A 25,348-nucleotide genomic window follows, 5' to 3' on the forward strand; every position below is an offset into this window, starting at 1 on the left:
AAGGTGGCTGTTATGTTTGGGCACTATAGTAAAAGTTTGCATCTTCTTCTGATAGCTCACTTTAGAATTTATGCTAAAGGGAATTAGTTGTACTGTAAACTAAAGGTTTTAACTGTTTTATAAGGATTTTTTATCTTAGTAATTTCATCCCTAAATGTTTATGGATACTGATAAGGTGGGTCAGCTCTGGAAAAGTGACTGTGTAAAAATGGCATCTGTTACTCAGAGGTACTGTATATTTGTATTCAGAGTTCAGTCTGCTTGCTTTACTAAGTGTTTTTACAATTTCTGTTACCACTGCAAAACCATCTATGGTAGAATGAGATCAACAGAGTTGTTCCAACCAAGTTCCATTTGAAAGCAGTGGGAGTCCACAGATAACTGAGCACAACACTTGGCTTGCAGAAATTTTCTTACTTGTAGTGAGGAACAGAAACAGAAAACCCATCTGGACTTTCCAATCCTAAGTCAAATTTGCAGATCTCACTTCAGATCAGTTTCTAACTTCGAAACTGAGCGAGCATGATATGAAAGTCATCTGAGCAAGGGACCCCATGTTGCCATTTTTCAGTCTCCTTTCAGAGAAGAAACCTTTAAGTGTTTGTATTGTACAGCTTGTGTAAGATATTTAATGATGTCATTGTTAATTTCTAAGGCAACAGAAAAGAAACAAGATGTTGGGAAATTTGTGGAACTCCCAGGTGCAGAGATGGGGAAGGTCATTGTTCGGTTTCCCCCTGAGGCCAGCGGGTAAGATGAGCTGTTTTAAGAATGGTTTGTGTTTTTTACCCACATTCCTTTCAAAAACTCTTAATACAGGAGAGGGATTGTGTTTGATCTTGGAAATAGTTACCAGATTAGTGTGTTTTAACAGTTGAATTCAAGGGCCTCTCCTGGCCTGATGATTGTCATGTGTATAGTTGGTTTAGTCAAAGATGAACAGTGTCTTAGGGGTGATTTCCATAACAAAAGAGAATTTTCAGTCACTTAGATGTTTTTTAAAATGTTTTCATTAGCAAAGGTTGACACTTACCAAGCTGTCCTTTACTTAGAACCTGACCACAGAAATAACAGTAAAAAGAGCGCTAAAAGTACCATCACCAGTTCCATAAAATGTTGTTTTCCAGTTACTTTCAATGTCCTGTTTCTTCTTAAAAGGATTTGATAAAGTTTAAAATTGCTGTTTAATGCATTTTTTCTGTAGGCTGGTTAGCCAACATCTTATGACTTGTTTCAGACTTTGCAATACTGTTTCTCATTCTGTTAATCAGATATAAATCATGCTATTTAAGTACTACTGCTATATTGTATATGCATGTAATTTTACAAATGGTATGGATGAGAGAACCATAAACAAAATAGTTTGGTTTTTGGAATCTATACGGTAATCTGAGGGGGAGAGATCCCCACTACCATGTGTAAACTTCTGGAAAAATGAAATAATTTGTAGAAGTAACAGTTCAGACACTTTTGTGGATTTGGGTTTGTCCAAGTTCTTGGATACCTCTGCTACCGTATGATGGAATTCACTAATGCATCTGAATTCCCCGGTGTTCTGACAGTTACTCAGTGCAAGTGTTTCAGAATGTTGTGAACTCTTTAAAATGCCAATACTTTTAATAAGATTAGTTTTTTATCATTCAAGTTCAATTCAAATTCAGTGTAGACTAATGCTAAAACAGTTTATAATGTCGCAAAAAGTAATTTTAGTCATATGTTCAGGTGTATTATGAAGTCCTCGCTTTGAGATATAAAATCTAACAGATTGTGTTATATACTATATATATATTAAATTGCTTTAATAAGTGTTCAGTATTTCAATAAATATAAAATAGCTTTTGGTGGTTGATTTGTTTTAAGTTTTAACCTATTGTCCATTTCCCCTTTATCCCTGAACAGACTGTATCCTACAAAAGAAATGTAAATGAATCTGCTGCTATGTTAACCTTGTTTTCTGAAATGTCTTTATTTTTAGGTACTTACATATTGGTCATGCAAAAGCTGCTCTGCTAAATCAGCATTACCAGGTTAACTTTAAAGGAAAACTCATCATGAGGTTTGATGACACAAATCCTGAAAAAGAAAAAGAAGACTTTGAAAAGGTACAGTAAAAGAACAGTGGAAGCCATTCATTGGAGAAATCAATTTAAAATTAAAATGATACGCAGGCTTGCTATTTCAGGGGTGGCTCTGTAGAACAGTAGTGTTTAACTTTGCATGAAAACTCTTCCAAGCCATCCCATATTTGTCTTAAAAACCAAGTAGTTTTAGTCCAGTAGCCTAATTATTCTATGACTTCCACATTCTTTCTTCCCCTCCCCTAATATTTATAGTCTGTGTTAAATCCATGTAAATCTGTTGACAGTTTATAGACTCTGCTATGTTACTTGACGTAATCACAAATGGCAATCATGGTACTACTTTAAAAGCTTCTGTAATCTTAAATACAGTTCGTTTCAGTGACAATAACTTTTCTGTAGCAAAAATCCACACTAGGAAATTTCCTAGGTGTTCAATACAATCGAAGTGGTTTAAACCTTTTTAATAATTTATTCTTGCTGCCACCTTTTCACTATTTGTGGCATCCATGAGGTGAAAGAAAGGAAAGAATCTGTATGATTTCCTGCCGCTTCCAGTCTCAGGATTCTTCATCACACAGGAGTGTTTTGAGGCTTGCACTATTGTCACTTTATTACAGGGGTGGGGAACCTATGGCCTGCGGGCTAGATCTGGCCCACTGCTTCATTTCATCCGGCCCGTGGGAAGTCTCTGTGCTGTGGCCAGAAGCCCCAAGCCTTGGCGTTGTGTCATCTCCTCCTCCCTCCCCCCCCGTGGGGCTGGACCTGCGAGTGCTGGCTTGTCCCACTGCAGGGGGAAGCTGGGGTTGCCAGGCCATTAAAAGTCCAGTCGGCTCCACGCAGCTCCCGGAAGCAACTGCCATGTCCCTCCAGCCCCTAGGAGCAGGGGTGATCAAGGAAGCTCTGCGCACAGCCCCCAGCACCAGCTCTGCAGCACCAATTGGCTGTGATTCCCAGCTAATAGGAGCTGTTGGGGCAGCACCTGTGGGCACGGGCAGCACACACCGTGCAGAGCCCCCTAGTTCCTCCTTTCTGGAAGCAGTGTGGAGCCCAGGATAGGCAGGAAGCCTGCCTTAGCTCTGCTGCATTGCCATCTGAGGTGAGCGCCGCCCGGCTGGAGCCCCCACCCCGGATTCCCTCCTGCACCTAACTCCCTCCCAGCCCCTGAACCCGCACCCCAGCCCCCTCCCGCACCCAGACTCCCTCCTGGAGCCCATACCCTGAACCACCTCCTTCACCCCAGCCCTGAGCCCACTGTCACACACCAAACCCTTTGGCCCCAGCCCGGAGCCCCCTCCTGCATCCCAAACCCCTCATCCCCAGCCCCACCCCAGAGCCCGCACCCCCACCTCTTGCACCCTTGCCCCAGCCTGGAGCCCCCTTCCACAGCCTGAACCCCTCATTTCTGGCCCCACCCAGGAACCTAGGGGCTGGAGCCGTGAGCACTGGCTTGCCCTGCTGCAGGCGGAAGCCCTGAGCCTCCGCGCCCCACCACAGGGCTGTGTGTGGCCTGCGACTGTGGGTCAGTTGCCCTCCGATAGAAAAAGGGTTCCCCATTCCTGCTCTATTAAATACACAAGAAGAAGAACTTGTTGCCAGTTTTTCTTGTCCCACCCTCCCCTGGAGGAGCTGATCTCATTCTCCTGCCCTATAGCAATCACTACCTATGTATCCCTTTGATAACTTCAGTACCTTCATATGTTCCATTGTGTGTTAATGGTTCGGCAAATGCAGACATTTAAAATTCAAAAGAAGCTTGGCATAGAGTTAGAAAGCTTCTCTGCATGTATGAATATTACAGTATCGCTCTTTTCAGGTTATCCTGGATGACGTTGCCATGCTGCACATCAAACCAGATCAATTTACATATACCTCAGATCACTTTGAAACTATAATGAAATATGCTGAGAAGCTTATCCAAGAAGGGAAGGCGTATGTGGATGATACTGCTGCAGATCAAATGAAAATGGAGCGTGAGCAGAGAATAGAATCTAAACACAGAAATAACTGTAAGATGCTTTATGGCTCTTCTCCTGGCCCTGTTATCTTTGTCAATGGAATATAATCTTGTTTCATTCTATTGTTAATCATCCCACCTATCTTTAGTTTTAATTGTATACTGGGAGTACTTAACAAGCCTGTAGGAACACTGAGGTCCTCAGTGTCATGCCCTTCAATACTAAAAGACTCAAGAAGCTTGTTGTTGCACACCAGTTTATTACATCTATGTATGTTCATAATGCATATGTGCTGTATAATCTTACTCTCACCTACAAGCGTGTGAGGAAAGCTGGACTGTCTGATATTGGATCTAAACACATGCAGCAATACCTTTGATGTTTGACAATGTCAGTAACAAAATATGGTGCTGGAGACTAGTCAGAAATACCTTAGGTAACTTAAAGTATTAAATTTTTTTGTTTGGTAGCTGTTGAGAAGAATCTACAAATGTGGGAAGAAATGAAAAAGGGAACAGAATGTGGACAAATGTGTTGTCTACGAGCAAAAATAGACATGAATAGTAACAATGGGTGTATGAGGGACCCAACCCTTTATCGTTGCAAAAACCAACCACACCCACGCACTGCAAGTAACTACAAGTACGTGCACTTTCTATTAATATTGACCTTGATATGCTTTCTTTTCTACTCTTCAGCAGGTTTCCTTTTTTAACTACCTGGGAGTTGTTTGCATTTTCTCAACCAGAATGTGTAGCTAATCTCCTTGTAGAAATGACAAAACTTCTTCAGAGGACTTTTAAAACATACGCTCTGGCCAGCATTTCATAACAGTACCCACTGATGAAAATTCTATAGCAGGTCCCTATTCTCATGTCTTTGTAAGCTGGGCCATTTAAAAAGAAAAAACAAAAAAAACCTCTCCACATGTGATGAGTACCATTTTTCTTAATGACATTGTAGGGAGAGTGGTCACTTTGGATGAGCTATTACCAGCAGGATAGTGAGTTTGTGTGTGTGGTTTTTGGGAGGGGGGTGAGGGGGTGAGAGAACCTGGATTTGTGCAGGAAATGGCCCAACTTGATTATCATGCACATTGTGTAAAGAGTTGTCACTTTGGATGGGCTATCACCAGCAGGAGAGTGAATTTGTGTGGGGGGGTGGAGGGTGAGAAAACCTGGATTTGTGCTGGAAATGGCCCAACCTGATGATCACTTTAGATAAGCTATTACCAGCAGGACAGTGGGGTGGGAGGAGGTATTGTTTCATATTCTCTGTGTGTATATAAAGTCTGCTGCAGTTTCCACGGTATGCATCCGATGAAGTGAGCTGTAGCTCACGAAAGCTCATGCTCAAATAAATTGGTTAGTCTCTAAGGTGCCACAAGTACTCCTTTTCATTTTTCTTAAGAAATCTTGGCAAACCATTTTGACTGCCTGCATTAAAAACAGCCAAACAATTGGATTTTGTTTTTACTTAATCTCTCAACTTTGAAGAGTAATCTTTAGTGTGAAGTGGTGTCGTTGACCTATTTAGCTGAGTGGCAACTGCGTGTTCATAGCAATTGTTCTTTTCATTCAGTATAAAGAGTTACTTCATGTGCATTGACCTAAGACTATTTGCAGAACACTATAGTTTATTCCTTACTTGAAACGCCTGTTTCCACCCACTCTTCCCACTGTTATAGCTTCAACAGATGGGAAATGTTGACTTGATATGGATGTTGAACTAAAATGGTGGCTTTGGCTCTTGGTAGAAATGCATTTAAAACAGAGGTATAATGTACTCACTTGTAATTGACAAATCACTGCCTCTGTTGTTGTAATCGCTGGCTGTTGAAGTTTAAACTATGGCCCGAACACGGATATTTTTTTTTGATGATACATATTGGTACAAGGTGTAGGGAAAAATGTAGGTGTTGAAAATTTTTTCTCGGTTTTTGAAGTATTGAGGGATTGAATTATTCGATAGTTTTGCCTTTGCTTATAAAATGTCATTTAATATATTTTAATTTGTTTCTTCTTTTTTATAGAAGAGCTCAGTATCAGATATGCTGTTTTAACTAATTCTTGATGGAGCTTTAGTGACCATTTTAAGGATTTTTGAGTGATTATAAAGTATGGAGTAGTATTTAGTTTTATGGATATAGTTTACCTGCATCTGAAAACCATGTATATTCTTTTCTGACTTTTTAATTTAAGCTCTTCTTTCTTTTTAGTGTTTATCCTACATATGACTTTGCCTGCCCCATTGTTGACAGTATTGAAGGTGTCACACACGCATTAAGAACAACAGAATACCATGACAGAGACGAGCAGTTCTACTGGATCATTGAAGCCTTGGGCATAAGGAAGCCATACATCTGGGAGTACAGTCGTCTAAACCTCAACAACACTGTGCTATCTAAAAGAAAGCTAACCTGGTTTGTCAATGAAGGGCTGGTAGATGGATGGTATGTTTTTATGCATTTCTGCTATAGCAGCAATTGTATGTAATCACACATGTATGCTATTCATAAAGGAAATTATAGAATGCATACAGTCACTTTTCTTTGGTTAAAGAAATACTAACTTTTTTCACCTATAGCCTGTAAGTTCTCTTCTCTTAGTTTTCTTGGCACTTAAATGCCAAGTGTGTAGGTGTCTTATAAATGCCTACAGCAATTTCCTCTTTTTTTCAGTCTTCTCTGAAGCAAGCCAAATGGAGGGAGGAGGGGAATTTTGTTGGGATTTACAAGTTAACCATCATATTTGTGTTTCCAGGACAAGAAATATACTAGTATTGCCTTGCTCTGCTTCAGTTTTTACTGGTATAAAATGGGGACACGTTTTTTCTACCCCTGTAAAGCACTTAGGTCAAAATTTTCAAAAATGGGTGCCTAAAGTTAGACCTCTTAATAGAGATTAAAATGCCCTGACTGAGAGAATGTTGAGCACCTTTTGACTTTAGTGGGAGGCGCTGAGTCTTCCAAAGTTGTTTATTTTAGAGAAGAGACAAATAAGAGAGCGGGACATCATAAATACATAATGAATGGTACAAAGAAGGTAGATTGGGAACTTTTATTCCCCTTACCCACAGAAGTACAGGTGAGCATTCAGTGGACTTGCAAAGTAGCAAAACTGATAGAAAAATATACTGTCAGACAGCATACAATTAGACCGGATCTTGTTGCCACAAAATACCTATGAGCCTCAGAGGATACCAGGGTTGAGAGAAAGGATTAAATAGTTATATGGATAACAAGTTAATTTAAATGACTAGTAAATATTTAAAAAACAAACAAAAAAAACCCTAGCTTTGGAAGGAATAAACCCTTCAGCTTAAATGCATAAACTGGTAGAAGGTAACTTACCTCCTAATGATGGAGGGAGGAAACTTTTTTTTTTCCCGGTGGGGGTGGCGCTCAGGTTATCCCATAACTGCCTACTGCAGGGTTAAGTCTTCTGAAGCATCTGATGCTAGCCACTGTTGGTGACTGGAGAGTGAACTACATAGACACTGGTTTGCTGCTCAAGTAGGGCAGTTTCTATGTTTGTATTAACTTACAGATAAAAAGTGATATAGGAGTGCAAAATATTACTATATTAATTAAGACTTTAGTACCAGTTGGGTTGGTTCCATTGTTTCTGGTGCCCTTCCAAGCCTACGACTGTTCAGACCTCTGTGTTTGAACTTAGGAAAGTGGGTGACAACAACAAAAGGATCTTAAATAAATCAGGGCTCAGATTGAGCTGGTGCATGACAATGTACTAGCATCTCTTGGAAGCTGGTATCTTGTTCTCCAGAATCTGTGAAGAAACAGTTTACGTTTTTGTTGTTAACTGATGCAGAGATGTTTGAGTCTGCAGAGAGCCTGAGCAGTATCTGAGATCTGAACTGCCCCATTCATCTTGATGAGTTATTAACTTAGATGCCTAGTAGGGATGATTTTAAATCTAAACATTGACTATTCCCTCCTTCATGTAAAAGAAGAGGAAGTGGAGTTGGGGGAGTGGGGAAAATCACAGATCTGCACAACTTACTATGAGTTAAGTTTTTACTTTTGATTCCACAAGCGGGTGACATTTAGGAGAGACCACCACTTTTTCCCCCTCCCATCAAGGAAGAGCCAAATCCAAAGAACTTAGTAGAGTCCATAGATGTATTTTAAGTCATATCGAGAGGGAGCCACAGTCAAGGAAGCCCAGTGGAGCTTAAAGGGAGCTCAGAGTATTTTGAACATCTGCACAATATACTGTGAGCAGTCTCTCTCATTTTGGTGACTCACACAGGCAGAATTTATTTTATGGGTGGAGCTTAGAGTACTACCACCTTTTTCCTCCCAGTTTGAAACTTAAATAAGATACAGGAAGAAAGCTGGAAGTTCCAAACTTCGACATAGGAGGGGCAAAGAATGGTTTTAGAATAAAAGGGAAGGAGGGGGCAGGATAGCACATCTTAGTCCCCAGTACATAGTATTGACTTGTGATGGGGACATGTAACTGGTACCTCTTCAATTCTTGACAGACACACCAAGGATTGAATTGGTGTGGAAAAGAGCTGCTGTCACTAAGAGGTGGTTTCCCATCCCAAGTTAGTGTTCAGGAATGCTGGCCTGCAGTGAGAGAGAATCTGTATTAGAACTGTCCATAGGTAGAGAAGTTTAGTTTCCTGGACTGTCAGGTTAGCCTCTTTCACCCAGCACTAAATTCTCACATGCAAAATAATACAAAAGTTTATTTTCTTGAAACTGTGATTTACACAAATATTAAAAAATGAGTACATTATCACCTATTAATAAACATAATTTAGTGCATAATAGTAGATACTGAATGAACCTCTCAACTTTTTTCCTCTTTCTGCCAGGGATGACCCAAGATTTCCCACTGTGCGTGGTGTGCTGAGAAGAGGCATGACTGTTGAAGGACTAAAACAGTTTATTGCTGCACAGGTGAGTGTTGTCTTTCCCTTCCCCGTCTTATTCTTGGAGTCTGATTGTAAACTTGGAAACTACATGTGGTGAGCTTTCAGTTGAAGCATTTATGTCACTTTGCCAAGATTTTCTCCTTTTGAAGACTCATGCCTATCATGGCTTAGGTCCCAGTCCTGCTTACATTTATGCATGTGAGCAGCCCCTTATGTAAAATTTTATGGGTCTGCAAGATTTTGAGCCTGTAGTGTGCTGAACTCCCATTGGTATCAATGGAAGTTTGGATTGAGATTATGGCAGCAATGGGCCCTTAATGTTTATTTTGTAAGATGAGGATTAAGCAGAAAAATACTTTGTTATTTTTGGTAAACACGCTTAGCATTTCTGTTGTGATTCCACAGACATTAAGCATGATATTCAAGATTGTTTGTTTGTTAATCTTGCCTTCCAGGGCTCCTCCCGATCTGTTGTGAACATGGAATGGGATAAAATTTGGTCATTTAACAAAAAGGTACATGCTTGTATGAGTTTGATGCTGTTTCTTCTTGGTATCCTCGTCCCTGGGTTATGTAGTGAATCCACTGTTCACTGGAGTGCTCATCATAAAGAGTAGCAATTTTTTAAATATATTGCATCATCTGGCACATTTTCAGGAAAATGGAATGTCTCCTCTTTCTAACATGAGCTAGCACTAATCATATTGACTTGCTAAACCAATATTGAGTTGTTTTACTTAGAACTATGCAGAAAGGTAATGATACTTTTTGTGAATCTGATCTGAAAACTCTGCATTTCATTTTTCTGCTTTCAAGCTGCGAGCTATCTGTAAGAAGGTATTACTTAATGCTTCTTTTGCCTTAGCACATGGCTTACAGTACTGTAAGCATTCATAGCATAAGCCGTCTTTATGCAGCTTCATAGCACAATCACATTTGCTTAGGTAATATGAGCTGCACAGATCCATTTAAAATGCATTATTCCTGTTTTTAAAATGCTGTCCAGTTCTGTTTTGACTTATTTGTCAAAGTAGATGGAAACACTATTCCAGTCCATTCATGTTGTCCAATTTTCCTTTCTGGAGTGAAAGTACTGAGGCCTTTTGTGTATTTCCTGTGCCCGAATCAATGAAAATATAAATATATATATATATATCCCTTTTTGATGTTCCTTAACTGAGTGTCAAATAAGGAATACTGCATCTTAATATGGTTAGTTGCTTCTTGGCAGTGAATGCTTGGACACTATAATAAGGCGAATCATTAGAATGCTGACTGTATAACTTGTGTGAATGCCTGTAACTCTTGTACTGGGATTCCTGCTTGTTTTTGCTGAGGCCTTACTGCAGATTTGTTCATTTAAGTAGTATTTGCTTGTCTGGCATGTGTCTTGTATCCCTTCCTACCTTTTGTATTTTGGTCCATTTGGTGTATAATAAGGATTATCAATTGGTTCTTTCTGTTGCTGCATAAATACTAATAACTTACTTGAGTAGTGGAGTTTTAAAAATATGGGGCAGTTGATAGTATATTTAAAACTGTTTTAATTAAGTGTCTTGAAATTCCTGCTCCTTGGGTAGCACCATATTTATCAGCCAAATTCTGTCGTCCTCTACTTGTGCCGTTGCATTGGAGTCAATAATATAAACAAGGGCAGAAATTGTTCCTACACATTTCCCAGTCTGATATAAAAGATCTCTGCAGGCAGAGAGCTCTTACTATGCTGTTACATTGTAGAGACAGTTACCTCGGGGAGTATTGGCCTGAATTATTAAAACAAAGGGCATGGTTATAACAATGAAAACAAATCATAACCTTAATTGTAAAATTTAGGTGTTTTAGTTACTAAATCATACAGGAGCATATGAGGCCTCTGGATGTTGAGGTACCTTAACAAACCATTTCCTATTACATCTGTCCAAAACACCTCAAGGGTATGGCTTCCACGTATACTGAAATGGCCCACCTTGATTATCATACACATTGTAAGGAGAGTGATCACTTTAGATAAGCTATTACTAGCAGGAGAGTGGGGTGGGGAGAGAGAAAACCTTTTGTAGTGGTAAACACCCATTTTTTCATGGTTTGTGTGTATAAAAAGATCTTCTGTACTTTCCACAGTATGCATCCGATGAAGTGAGCTGTAGCTCACGAAAGTTTATGCTCAAATAAATTGGTTAGTCTCTAAGGTGCCACAAGTACTCCTTTTCTTTTTGCGAATACAGACTAACACGGCTGTTACTCTGAAACCTGTCACATATACTGACTCACTGATAAATGTATGACTTCTGAATCCAAAGCACACTCATACTTGCTAGTGCCAAGCAAGTTGGGTATAAAATAGATTGACAAACTGTTTACTTGTAAAATTGCTGTTTACATGTGCATTCCTGTTGCAGTGAAAGGATAAACATAAAAATATTTACTTGCACTCATTAAGTTTAGCACCCAACTCACCTGCCAGTTAGTCTACCACTGTTTCCTGCTAGCCCTCTAGTGCCCCTTGTGTGTACTGTATTATTCTAAGTAAGCATCTCCAAATGTTTTATGAAAGTAAGTTGTAAGAGATTCAAGAGGCCCTATGAAAGGTGGTGCTGGGAGGGAAAACAGACTTTATAAAAAAAAAAATATAGGGAGAGGCTGTGATGGTGACTAGTTTGGCAAGAAAACACAATGGTGGGAAACTCAAAAATGAGTTTAATACTATGGTATTGCCTTATTATAGTGATCTAATGCTGCTGTATTAAAATGGTGTTTCTTAATATTATAGACCCAACTGGTGCTCCTTGCTTAGGCAAAGCTATCTCTGAGTCTTTGAGAAATGAACATAGGATCAGGGTCTGTGCTAGCAAAAGTATGGCATCCAACATGTTGTTTTAAAATGGATTTATCTAGAAAGAAAATGGTCCAGCAGGCAGATTTAGTACAGTTACATACAGAGTATAACTACACCAATATAGCTCTACTGTCGTCCTTCTCAGTGAAGCATTGATTTGGGATCTGGTTTACTTGCAGTATGATAGTACCTGTTTGCTATCAACAACTTTGCCTGTTTTAAATACAGACTTTTTTGTGGAAAGTCTGAAAAATTGCTTAAGGATTGCTCACTTTTGACTATATATTTTCTTGTTTGTCTTGCTTTTTATAACTTTTGGTGAAAGTAGCATTAAAAGGCAAACAAGTGCAGTAACACAAAGAATACCACTTAATAGTCCTATATTTTTCACTTTACTTTGTTTCATGTAATCTTTTGCTCTGACACTGCCCAATAGTCATGATTATCTTCTTTTTGTTTCCCGTAGGTCATAGACCCAGTGGCACCTCGGTATACTGCTTTACTGAAGGATGAAGTGGTCACTGTGACTGTTCCTGAAGCCCTAGAGGAGATGAAAGAAGTGGCCAAACACCCAAAGGTTGTGCATGCATTTGTCGTCCTTTAAAAACTACTGTATGGTACTGATCATTAAGATTGACATTAGCCATAGGTTAGAGGAATCAACTGGGACCGGGGAGGGAGTGTCTAGTGTTACAATTTAGCACTATAAGAATGAGATCAAGCTAGGGACTTTGACATCTCTGTGCTTTCATACATTATAAGGCTACAGGGGACCATTGTGCTGTATTCTGACCTCCTGTATAATATTTCTCTGAATTAACTTTTGTTAGATTTTCTTTCTAGAAGATATGATCTAATTAAAACTTAATTTAAAAATTGCTAATGGCATGTCCACCAGGGGATGAGCTAGACTCCTAAACCCATTTTGCTTGTGACCAGAGATGGAGCCAGATCTCAGGAGAAGAGAAATTGTGCACTACCGCATTTCACCTCCTCCTTATCTCTGTCCTTGCAGACTGCATGCCTTGGGAAAGGAATGAATAAAACTCTCTTGTTGACAGTAGTACAAAACCCAAACTCTAAAAAATCATGACAGGCCCCAAACTATCGAGAGAGTGGCTTAAAAATTGGGTGACCTGTTTTTTAAAGACTAGATTGCATTCGAGTTTTGTTGTTTGACTTCAGAGCTTTCAGGATGCAATGTGTTCACGTTTTCAGGCTTTTCTCTGCAACCCCAAAGGTTAGAAACTCATGTTATTAATAAAAAGCCAAGATTCTCCTGCAATCAGATGACTCTGGGAGCTGGGGATTTAAGAAAAACGTGAAATAGCATGACTTGTGTAAAAAATGGCAACACTGCTCAGACCCATCCCTCCTTTTGTCCTGTGCAGAGAACTTTTCCCTGTTTTAGTTATGATTCTTTTTAAGTATGTGATATGTATTGTAATTCTTTTTCTGTGTACACTCATGTAAAGCAGTGTGTCAGGACTCAGCTCTGTTAGCTAAGCCAGTCAACTTGTATGATAACCAACTTTTAATTTTTCTTAACATACAGAATGCTGATGTTGGCTTGAAGCCTGTGTGGTACAGCTCCAAAGTGCTGATTGACGGCGCAGATGCAGAGACTTTGACTGAGGGAGAGACTGTTACATTCATAAATTGGGGCAACATTATCATCACTAAAATACACAGGTAACAAGTGTAAAGTAATTCCAAGTAAAGGTTTCTGCACCTCAGCTTTTCATTGACAAGAATAGCCTTCTTGCATCTTGAAATATTAAAAGGTAGCGTGGACAATCATTTTTAAATGGATCACACAGCTGCCTGTTTAATAAATAGTACAGCTTACTGTAGTTCTGGGTCTGAAATCACCAGTGAGGCCAGATATTGCATGAAAATTCTTCTTATTCAGTTTACTGACGCACTTCCGTAGTTGTTACTGTCTGTTAGTTCTTACAGTATGAATTATTTTTAAAAGAAAGCCCATGTCACCTTATAACAGCTTGCAAATCTGCTCTGTGACTGATACTTGGTATAAGAGCTCTCATCCTAAAAGTGAACATATGCTCTTGCAGATTGAAAAACAAAATCTGTTTGGCTGCAAGGTTGCAAAAAAAAGTGAAATTAAAATGTGATGTAACCAACTTCAAAATCATTGCACTGAAAGCTTAGAAAGATGGAAGGTTTATGGAAACGTGTAAGGCTTTTTTCTATGCCTTGCACAACACTTTGCTACTTCTTTTTAATAAATTAAAACAATGGAAATACTTCAGAAGTGCCTGCTGTGTGGTGATTTATCCAAAACTTTGAATACTCCTACGTATAACCTCTTGATGATCTATAGTATAGAAAGGTATTAAAAAGCATCTCAAGACTCTGCTTGATGGCAATTGTATATACCAATCACAGATGTAAATCTAAAGTACATCTATCTTAGTATAGAGGAAGACTTCATCTGCATATCCCCTTTGGTACCTCTTCATAGCAAAGTACTGCTTCAGAAGTTACCAGAATTATTAATTTGCTATGTTTTTCATGTAAATCCTAATCTGATCCAAAATATTTTACTTGGAATAAAAGTGAATTGGGGTGGTGTGGGGAACAGATTAGCCTTTTGAATATGGCCTGTAGTGATAAGAACATAAGAATGGCTGTACTGGGTCAGACTGAAGGTCCATCCAGCCCAGTATCCTGTCTACTGACAGTGGCCAATGGCAGGTGCCCCAGGGAGAGTGAACCTGACAGGTAAGGATCACATGATCTCTCTCCTGATAAGAGAATGCTCTTTTCTAAGTCATTAATGTGGTTCTCAGTTTTTTAATCAAGAGAGCCCTTCAGACTCATGTGAATAGTGTAGATTGATACCTAACCATGAGATTCTCTCCCTTTTCCTCTGAAACTAAATGGCATTTTAAAAATAAATTGAAATGCATGATGACTTTAAATTAATCAGTCACATACTTGACCACTAGTAGGTTTTTTTTAAAACAAAACTATCTTGTACAAGAATCTGTACTAGATCTTTTTGGTATCTGTCCCTGGAGAATTCTGATGGCCAGTGAGTTACAGAACTCTGTCCTAGAAAATATCATCTTTCTAGTCCATGCACAATCCATTCTAAGACTATTTTTGACATGAGCCTTTTTGATCAACAATTCCCATATTTTTGATATTGTCTTAAGAAATATTCAAATACATACCATAATTGTTGTGTAAAAATGTTGTTTCATCACATTTTTCTGTTTCTTCTGTAGAAACTCAAGCAGGAAAATTGTGTCCATTGATGCCAAGCTGAACATGGAGAACAAGGACTACAAAAAAACCACTAAGATCACTTGGCTTGCAGAGACCCCACATGCGCCTCTCATTCCAGCCGTCTGTGTTAACTATGACCATCTGATCACCAAACCTGTCCTAGGTAAAGATGAAGATTTCAAGCAATATGTCAACCGAAATAGTAAGGTAACTCATGTATTCTCCTCTTAGTCAACACAGCTTTTACTTACTTTTTCTCCTTACCATCAGCACCAGTTTTGGGGTTTTTTTTAAAAGGTATTAGGCTCTCTTTTCCCAAATGTTCAAGTTATATTTCAAAGCAGTTTGAGTAGTTCAAACTTAAGCTAGATTCCCCCAATCTATATTAAAAATGTAGATATAGTCTTCTGGGCTACAAAAATGTCTGTGGGGTCAGATCTTCAGTGAAGGTAAGTCCATTTATGTTGTCTGAGGATCTGGCTCATGGTTGGCATTTTGATATTGGTGAAGAGTCTTTACACGTAGCAATGTTTTGAAATAGATAAGCTTTTTATGTTGCACAACAAATTGGAAGTCAATGGAAGCTGCAACCTGGTAGGAGATCAGACTGTTTAGCAGAGTTTCGTTGTCTAGTACATTGGTTTTCAACCTCTTTTTTTTTTTTGTTTGCAGACCTCAAAAACAATTTTGGCTGGAGGAACAGACCCTTTGGAAATCTTAGACATAGTCTATGGACCCCCAAGGGTCTGCAGACCACAGGTTGAAAACTACTGGTCTAGCAAATAGAATAAAACACTACAGTTGAAGTTGTATAGTTTTTAGGAAGACTTTGCTTCATTGGCTCTTTTGGTAGAACTTGTTAAATTTGCTTTTTGTCACAGAAAGGGTTTATAGTTGTTGCAGTCACTTGGTTTTGTATCTCGCTATCTCAGTTTAAAGCAGGGGTCTCAAACACGAGGGCCACATGAGGACTAGTACATTGGCCCGAGGGCTGCACCACTGACCACGCCCCCCACCGCAGCCCCACCCCTGCCCCGCCTCTTCCTACCCCAACTTCGCCCCCTTCCTGCCCCCAGGGGGTGCGGCAGGCAGCTCAGGGCAGGGGGTTGGGGCGCAGGAGGGGTGTGGCAGGCGGCTCAGGGCAGGGGGTTGAGGTGCAGGAGGGGTTTTGGGGGGCAGGTCCAGCCTGGTGCACACCGGGGGCAGGGCAGGCTCCCTCCCTGTCTGCCCTGTCCCCGTGCCGCTCCAGGAAGCGGCTGGGACCTAGGGGCAGGCACAGGGTTCTGTGTGTTGCCCTGCCCGCTCATCCAGGTACCTCCCCCAAAGCTCCCTGGCTAATAGGAGCTTTGCGGGAGGTACCTGGAGGAGAGACCAGGGCAACACACAGACCCCTGTGCGCCCCCCCTGCAGGTCCTGGCCACTTCCCGGGGCAGCGCGGGGGCAGGGCAGGCAGGCGGGGAGCCTGCCCTGCCCCAGTGGGCACCGGGCTGTAGCCGCTCTAGGTAAATGCTGGGGGGGCTGCGGGGAGCTGGTGGGCCGCAGGTTTAAAGTGTCTTGTACAATGTGGCACTGTTCTGTGGAGTTTCTTCCAGTCATTGTCACTTTTTCTTCCAACCCTGTGTCCTCAGCCGATATTATGGGATCTAAACTGAGGCTCTTCAGTAAGAGAGGGAATGCATAGACCCTGTGAGCTGGGTCTGTTGATGACAGTAGCAGAAAAGTAATGTGTGAAGGAATGTTTTGTGATAGTACTTCACTTATTAGTTTGAGTTGTACATTCTTATTGTATAGTTAACTGAATTTTTTTGTGTTCTCATGCTTCAGGGAGGGGAAAGATCTTTAAATATATTCCAGTAATTGTTCCTATTTGTTTTTCTACCTCAAGAAGATTGAGGTTTTATTTTAAATCATAAGAACTAAATACTGTATTAACTTTTCTCGGTATAATTTACACTGACTTCCTACCATATGTATGACGCTTTAGCCCTCTGGCACTGATGGTTTGGAAACTCTCTTTCACCCTAGCATATTTTCAGGCTAGCACATCTCCTTGAGAGTATCTTATCCATTGTCATTGGGATTAATTGACACTTCAGCAGTTGTGAATTTAGCACATCTCTGGAATCCTTCAATGCAGCTACGATAATTCTTAGCATTATTTTAAACAATGCTCATAAGAAATGGTCTTAATTTGCTTTTAACTGTTACAGCAAGAAGAACTGATGTTAGGTGATCCTTGCCTTAAGGAGTTGAAAAAAGGAGACATCATACAACTTCAGAGAAGAGGATTTTTTATTTGTGATCAACCCTATGAACCGGTTAGGTAAGCAGCTTTGTAAATAAACACCGTATATAGCCTGAGAATTGCCATTATAGATCTGTAACATCTGTTTTAATGCATTTCTGTTTTTAATATATTCACACCAATACTGAAGTCCCTGAGGAAGAAATGTATTTTTTTTCTTGTCCAGCAAAAATAAAAAAACATTCTGATATACACACACACACACACACATCTATATCTTGCATTGGGCTAGGTATAATGTTTGCAATTAAACCAGTTGCACAACTGTGGCACTATATAAAAACTTTAAATATAGTTTTAAAAAAATCTTAGTGTCATTTTAGGCCTGCGTTTATGTTAAGCCTTCATGTAGATGTACAGTGTCATCCAGGTGACGTTTTCTGTGAGAACAAGGATTCTCTGAAATAATGAGGGAGTCAATTTTCCTTGTATTCATTATGAATATGTAAATCAAGAATCCCAGAGATGGAATAAAATAGGTGATTGCCTGATTAGAGAAAAGCATGTTTATATTAGGTGTATACCTAATGATGAAAAACTATTCAGTGTTTCACTCTGTGTATATAAGATTCCCTTACGATCCCATTCACTATCAAACACTTGATTTGTTTCCCATCTACAGAATATGCTGGATGCAAAACCTAAAGGTCTTTTAGAATGCGCTGTAAAAAATCCAGATGGCCAAATCTGCATTTTTATGCAGAAGAGATGGGAAAGCTGCATTCAGCTGCTATTTCAACTAAATGAGATGAGAATTAGATCCCTAAAGAGAGGGAGCTGTGAGATGGAGAAATTGTGTGAGCAATAAACATCCATTACAGTACACTGAGCAGTACAGAATGTGAACTGGCAACATTAAGTAGTTGCAATCAGAAATGCCATTGCTTTTGTAGTAGAGTATGTAATGAGAGTGTAGGGTAAGAAGTGGTTTTGAATATCTTCTCCCTCCTCCTCCCCCTCAAAAGTGGTAGACATGCTGCATGTATTCTTTCCTATTGGTGCAGTGGCCCTATAGTGATAGTGTATAAAACATTCGTTCTTTTAATCTCTTTCTGTAGCCCATATAGCTGTAAAGAAGCCCCATGCATTTTGATTTATATCCCTGATGGACACACAAAGGAAATGCCAACATCTGGCTCAAAAGAGAAGACTAAAGCAGAAACTGCAAAGAAAGAGGTAAATAAGGCTTTTAGGAAAGGCTTTCATAAATAACATTACTATTAACGTTTTTTTAAAAAGGAACACTGAGAACTTGCTTCTGTTTTCAAAGGCTAGTTCAGCTTCAAAGGGAAAGCCTGCTCCACTTGTTGCTGATACCTGTAGTCCAGCCTCTGCTGCATCTGAGGACCCCCTGGTCTTTTACAACAGAGTGTCTGCTCAGGGTGATGTGGTTCGTGACTTGAAAGGTAAAAAGGCTGCAAAGGAAGATATTGATGCAGCTGTGAAACAGCTATTGGCCTTGAAGGTGGAATACAAGGAGAAGACAGGCCAGGAGTATAAGCCTGGAAATCCTCCAGCAGCAGCTGTAGCAGTACCAAATGTTGCTTCCACACCTCAGACTTCCAGCAATCTGGACAGCAAATCTCTTTATGATAAAGTAGCTGAGCAAGGAGAGGTGGTCAGAAAATTGAAAGCTGAGAAAGCACCTAAGGTAAGTGTTTTAAGAAACTAGTTAAGAGAACATGAATATTTCATGAATATTTGTATAGTTTAATGTGCTTTCTCAGGATGTAAGTGAACCTATGTTTTCCTCCCTTGCTTTCATTAAGTTTATTTGGGTTTGGTTCCTCTAGGCCCTCTCTTCTCAGGTGGTGGTGTTCTCCAAGTAGCACTGGTAAGATTAATTCTGTCCCAATAATATTTATGAGGAATGTTAATTAGGTCCCTTAGATATGAGCAGAACTGCTACATTTTCCATATTTTTGTTCTTCCCAGAAACTGGCCCAAACAAGTCTTACCACCCAAACCAAATACAGGACTGTCTGAAACTGGTCCCTGGCAAAAGTTCTCAGTCATAATCTGTTTCCCTCTTTCTCCACAACATTGTTCAAAAGAGGTGATTCCAAATGGTTGACCTAATTCAATCTAACACTTCAAGAAGAAGTTTCCCTGCGTAAAATTATTCATAAATAAATGTAAAAATTGTCAAGTACTTGCTGATTTTCTCTTTTGACTGCAGTTTTTGGTGAGTATATGGAACTATTTTGACCAACAGCAAAGCAGATCACAAAAAGAAGGAAAACTTGTTGACATTTCCTGCCCAGTGATTAAATAGTCTGGCAATTAGACTTTCTTTGTGGCATTACAGAATCTGAATGAAGGCTCATATCTATGTATTGTAGCTTTAGAGGTACTGTATTGTAGAGAACTGTTGCAAATGTACAAAAGTATTTCTAATAGGCGTTTGTTTGCTTAGCACAGTGGAGGTCTGGTCCATGACTGGGGTTCCTAAGTTCTACAACAGTACAAATAAATAATATCTGAGGGTTTACTTTAAAGGGTAAATGTTTTCTTTACCAGATCTACTCAAATTGTGGTGAACTAATAGTTATAAATAGCCTATGAATATACAGTACTCAAGGTTTTGTAAACTTGGTGTGTTATTTTTTATATAAAAAAGGATCTGTTGTTCAGTACAACTTATCTTATTCTTTCTGTCTTTCTACAACTTTCTTTTCCCCCCTTTCTCTTTCTGCTTTAGGATCAGATAGGTGCTGCTGTGAAAGTGCTTCTAACTCTAAAAGCAGACTATAAACAACAGACAGGCCAGGAATACCAACCTGGAAACCCACCTGCTGTGTTCATTTCTTCTCCTGTTCCTCCTTGTCAAATAGACAGCAAATTTCTATACAGTAAAGTAGCTGAACAAGGCGAAGTGGTTCGCAGACTTAAATCAGAGAAAGCTTCAAAGGTATAATGACACTGAATACTAAAAGCTTCTTAATGGAAAGAGATATATTCAGCTTGGTTAAGCCCAAACTGTAGGTTTTGTGAAACTTGTTTCTGTTCCCATTAGGTTCTGTATTTTCATTATTTTATTTTTTTTAAAATTTCAATTAGGTTTTCTTTAATTCTCCTAAATTGTTTTATTTGGCTTCACAACAGTCTTGTGCTTGTAGTGCCTGAGAACCAGAAAGGGAAATTAACCAGTTCATTTTTATTGTGCTAGCTGAATGAACTTCATAAGACATAAATGATGAAAAGCAAGCTGTAGTTTTAAAACTATTCTGGAGTGGGGTGAATAACAGAAATGTAGTGTTGGTTTTTTTGACAATCCCCATTTAATAATTTTCAATTCAAAGTCTTGTCTACTTGGCCCCCAATCCCACAATGTACTGAACGTGGCTGGACTGCTGTGCCCGCCTGGGGCCAAGACTTCACTGGGGAGCCATGAATGTATGAATGCTGTATGATTGAATCCTTGGTGTGTGGCTTGTTGAAGTAGGTCTGACAAACAAAGTAAAATTACAAAGAGCTTACTTGTGGCCAAATCCTACTCCCCTTATTATAGACTTGTTCATTCCTGGGATCTGCTTGTGTGAGTCAGGCAAACAGAATCTGGCCCTAAAATAGTGTATTACAGCAGTTATTGTAGCGCTATTCTAGTTAAGATTGTGGTTTCTTTTCCATTATTTTGTTTCTACCTGTACGTACATCTTAATTCTCTTCTTGCTTCAGGATCAAATAGATGCTGCTGTGAAAGTGCTTTTAACACTAAAGGCAGAATATAAACAAAAGACAGATCAGGAATACAAACCTGGAAATCCACCTGCAGCTCTTCCTTTTACGTACTCTGTTGCTGCTGCTCTTCCTTCTCCTGTATCCTGCAATAATTTGACATCCTCTAGCTCAATAGACAGCAAAACTCTTTATGATAATGTAGCTGAACAAGGGGAGGTGGTTCGCAGACTCAAAGCAGAGAAAGCTTCAAAGGTATAATAGTGGTAAATATAGAGTTTCTTCAGTTTTAACTCTTCCACATTTTGCCACGGGGTAGAAGTCTTCCACTAAGTAACCCTGAACTGATTCTCCTGAATTCCTGTTCTGCCTCTGGCAGCTAAACCACCAATTCTGTATTCAATCCAGTAAAATATTCCTGTATCTCAGAAGAGGTTTGGATTTCTTACTCCTGAGACATGCAGTTCTGAAATTCTTCTCTTACCAGCACAGTCCCACCATGTGTGGAAAGTCAGACTGGCAGGTAGACAGAGGAATCTGTATGACCAGGATGGAATTTGAGCACTGTTAATTTTAAAACCATGTAATGTGGTGTGATGTGGGCGAACAAAAGTGCCCATTAGTCCAAACTACCAAAGTAATGAGGCTTTCCCCAGCCACAGAATGAATTTAAAAGGAAAATCTATTTCCTTGAATAATAGCACCAAGAAGGAGCAAGAGAAAAATTCATCTGCTCTCAGAAGCCACTGGTCTCTCTAAATGCCCTCGCTGATCTTATATTTCCTCCTGAATGAGGAAAGGCTTTTTCAGGTTCTTCAGTGTACTGCTATAACTGTTGTTAGTAGATTGTTTTGTTAACAGCAATCAGAGAGCTCCATTCTGCTTCAATCCTGGTAGCACTCAACACTGTGGGTTGAGTGCTGTGCTTTTCATTCTCTAACCACCACACACATTCTGCTTGTGGCCAGATACAGATTGGACTCTGCTGTCTGCCCAGTTTTATTTGTTGCCTTTTCTTAGTAGAGAAAAAAGAATGTTCTTAACCTACCGTATATACTTGATCATAAGCCGGTTCGTTTATAAGCTGACCGCCCCCCCCCCCCGATGGATAAGTAAAAATGGAAAATTTTTATGGCCCATTCATAGGCCGTCCCTATAATTCAGGGGTCAGCAAACTTTGGCTCCTTGGCCATCAGGATAAGCTACTGGTGGGCCAAGACGGTTTGTTTACCTCGAGCGTCCACAGGCATGGAGGTAAACGTAAGTAAACAAAGCGTCCTGGTACGCCAGCTGCTTACCCTGATGGGCCGGGACAGCAACTGGTGGGGAAACCTTTTGTGGAGAGAAGCTGGGGGGTCAGGGGAGTAACCCCTGTGACCACCCCCCACATGACCCCACCCCTAGCCTGGGACCCTCACACTCTCTCCATCCCATCCCTTCCCACTTTATCTGGGGAGGGCCGGGGACGATGTCTCTGGCCTGGCCGGAGCTGCTGTAGCGGGCCAGACCAGGCAGTGCGACCACAGCATGTTCCAGCGGGCTGGGCGGCATGGCTGCGGCGTGCTCCGGCAGGCTGGGTGGCATGGCCACAGCCGGCTCTGGGGGGTGGGGCCGAGTGGCACGGCTGCAGCGTGCCAGCCCCGGAGCTGCAGCTGCTTTGGAGGCTGGGGGGAGAGCAGCGTGGCCAGAAGTGGGGAGACTCTGGCCCTGCCTCTTCCCTTCTGGCTCTGCTGGCTGTGCTGCTTCTGTTGGGGGGAGGGGCTGTGTCCCACCTGTCCCTCTATACCCGTTCATAAGCTGACCCCCATCTCTGGTGCTTCCCTTTTTTACTAAAAAAAAATTTGCCTTATGACCGAGTATATTCAGTACTTTTGAATCCTCTTCTGTGACCGTTAAATTTTTTTTTCTTCCACATAGGATAAAGTAGATGAAGCAGTGAAACTCCTCCTTTCTCTGAAAGCAGAGTATAAAGAAAAGACTGGGCAGGACTACAAGCCAGGACATCTGCCAGCAACTAAGATATCTGCTTCATCTCAAACAAAAGGCACAGAAATCGGTGGCCCAGACACACCAGAAGCTAAAGCTCTGTTTAACAAGGTGGCCTGTCAAGGAGAAGAGGTCCGTAAACTAAAAGCAGGAAAAGCAGAAAAGGTAAACTTTTTAAAAACACAACTTAGTTAAAAATAATAACCTTAGAAGACATTTCAGTTGATGTTAGGGCAGGGCTAGTCATGTGTACGTGGGAAGATGTCAGTCACCGCCAGGGGCTAGGGCTGGGAGTGCGAGCAAATGAGACTCTGTCCCTCTTGCTCGCTATTAAGCACGCCCGGCATGGAGGGGCAGGGCTTCGAGGTGTTTCTGAGGAGGTAGGTGTGGGGTAGGCTTTGTCCCCTTGGGCAGAGCAGAAAGTAGTGGTCTGCCTGCTTAGTGGATGGTTCCTATTGTTCTTAGTGGATTTTCCCCCAAGAGTATAAAACAGGTGTAAAAGTTTTAGGGCTTATTTACATTGCCAGAGTGGTATAAAGGAGCCTTATTGTAAATGACAGTATGGCCTTACAAATACTTACGATGCTTTAGCGATTAGAACTGGTCTAAATTTTGGACTGAAAAATTCTATCAAAATGTGCTCCATGAACGGTTTACTACTGACCTTTCTGGAGATGGTCAGTAGCCAAAAAAATTGTGAGTTTGATTCCCTAGCCCTCACTTGCTCTTCAGTTGCTTACGATGTAACACTGAGCATATGGATGCATATATTTGTTGACTAATAACTAGAAATAAAGGGTCAAACCTAGCTACATTACTATTAGACAAAGGAGGTTTGGAGATTTCTTCCAGTGCTCTCCACTCCCATTCTCCATCCATGGTATTGTAGTTTCAATTATTTTGGTAATTTATTTAAACTGGTATGATTATGTTGCATTATTTTGACAAAGTATGCAGAATTTTTAAAATACTGGGTGCAGAATTTAATTTTTTGGTGCAGAATTCCCCCAGGAGTAGAAGATGTAGCACATATGTGTATATATAGAACATCTGTAGGTCCATTTACTCCTGTGATTCATACTGATTTCTCTTTATTTGCTTGTTCTTCCATGGGAATCACTTCAAACCAAAGGATAAAATAGATACAGCAGTGCAGGAACTGCTTCAACTGAAGGCCCAGTACAAGTCTCTTGCAGGAGTAGACTATAAGCCTGTCTCTGCCATTGGTGTTGAGGATAAAGACAAGAAAAAAAAAGAGAAGGAGAACAAGTCTGAAAAGCAGAATAAGCAACAGAAACAGAGTGATACTCAGAAGAAAGAATATCAGAAAGACCAAGGTGGTAATGGCCTCTCCGCAGAAGGTTTAGGAGAAGGTCAGGGGCCTAAGAAACAGACCAGGTAAAGAAATTAGCAATCCAGCTACATGAAATCTAAATTGGGAGGGCTGAACAGAGCTAAATCTAGAGCAATGTTCTTAAATTTTTAGTTTCAGTTGGTAGTGTGGGAATATACAAAAAAGAAATGATGCCATGTTCCATTAATGTGTTTTTTTTATCATGTTCATTTCAAATTTATAGCTTATATAAGGAGGGAGTAAAATCCATGTACTGTAAATTATATGCTATAAAATAAGCATAATACATTTTTGTTTTCATTACAAATATTACATATTATTGACAGGTATGGTGGAGAATCAGAGAAACTATGCAAGAAAACTGGATTTTGCAGTCTTAAACCCTGATCTGAGCACCTAATACATGATCTATTGTCATTGACTTTGCTAGGAGTTGATGGAGCTCAGCTTCTTGCAAGCTCTTGCCATTATTGCTAGTATGCTTTATTTTGGTTGGTGGTGGTAGGATTAATCTTTCATTTGAAATAAAACAAACTAATATTTTTTCTGAGGCAAAAAGCCTTCAGAAAGCAAGCCAGTAAGTTACCTTAACAGCTTCACAAAACTCTTTAGCCAAACAATAGCATTAGTGGAGCTATGAAACTTAGGGTTTAAAAAAAAAACAAACTTAGGTGAGCCTTATGCTCGAATCAGGCTTTTATTTGGAAGTTTTAGTTTCACAGCTTGATGCATCGAGGCATGTAACTGGTGCAGGAGGGATCTAAACAGGAAAAACTGAGATATTTGTATGAATGCTTCTCTTGAGTCCTGTTAGAGAGGGATCATCATGATCTGAAACAAGTTAAATTTCGGAGGGGCATGGTTTGGAGGGATAGGGTAAAAAGGTTGTTTGCAGATCACTGAAGTAAATATGCTTTAACATTTAACAAAAGATTTTTAATTACATTAAAAGGGACTTTTTCCCCCAAAAAAACATTCAAGCATGCAGCTTTA

General features: G+C 40.2%; 1 protein-coding gene across 3 annotated transcripts in view; it reads left to right on the forward strand.

Annotated features, from left to right (window-relative positions):
- EPRS1 (glutamyl-prolyl-tRNA synthetase 1) overlaps window positions 1–25,348 on the forward strand; it is a 61,537-nt gene that overhangs the window by 16,426 nt on the left and 19,763 nt on the right. Inside the window, exons 6-22 of one of the 3 annotated variants that reach the window (XM_084622698.1) lie at window positions 656–750; window positions 1,976–2,102; window positions 3,895–4,087; window positions 4,507–4,678; window positions 6,255–6,488; window positions 8,882–8,966; window positions 9,397–9,456; window positions 12,244–12,354; window positions 13,333–13,469; window positions 15,032–15,239; window positions 17,243–17,355; window positions 18,396–18,513; window positions 18,608–18,988; window positions 20,039–20,248; window positions 21,016–21,270; window positions 22,933–23,166; window positions 24,134–24,399. In XM_084622698.1, coding sequence (XP_084478824.1) covers window positions 656–750; window positions 1,976–2,102; window positions 3,895–4,087; window positions 4,507–4,678; window positions 6,255–6,488; window positions 8,882–8,966; window positions 9,397–9,456; window positions 12,244–12,354; window positions 13,333–13,469; window positions 15,032–15,239; window positions 17,243–17,355; window positions 18,396–18,513; window positions 18,608–18,988; window positions 20,039–20,248; window positions 21,016–21,270; window positions 22,933–23,166; window positions 24,134–24,399 — 2,999 coding nt within the window. The remainder of the gene's footprint in view (window positions 1–655; window positions 751–1,975; window positions 2,103–3,894; window positions 4,088–4,506; window positions 4,679–6,254; window positions 6,489–8,881; window positions 8,967–9,396; window positions 9,457–12,243; window positions 12,355–13,332; window positions 13,470–15,031; window positions 15,240–17,242; window positions 17,356–18,395; window positions 18,514–18,607; window positions 18,989–20,038; window positions 20,249–21,015; window positions 21,271–22,932; window positions 23,167–24,133; window positions 24,400–25,348) is intronic. The other 2 variants (XM_084622699.1, XM_084622700.1) reach the window with 2 other exon arrangements.

Source organism: Lepidochelys olivacea (assembly GCF_965140295.1).
Source record: "Lepidochelys olivacea isolate rLepOli2 genome assembly, chromosome: 3".
Lineage (NCBI taxonomy): Eukaryota > Metazoa > Chordata > Testudines > Cheloniidae > Lepidochelys > Lepidochelys olivacea.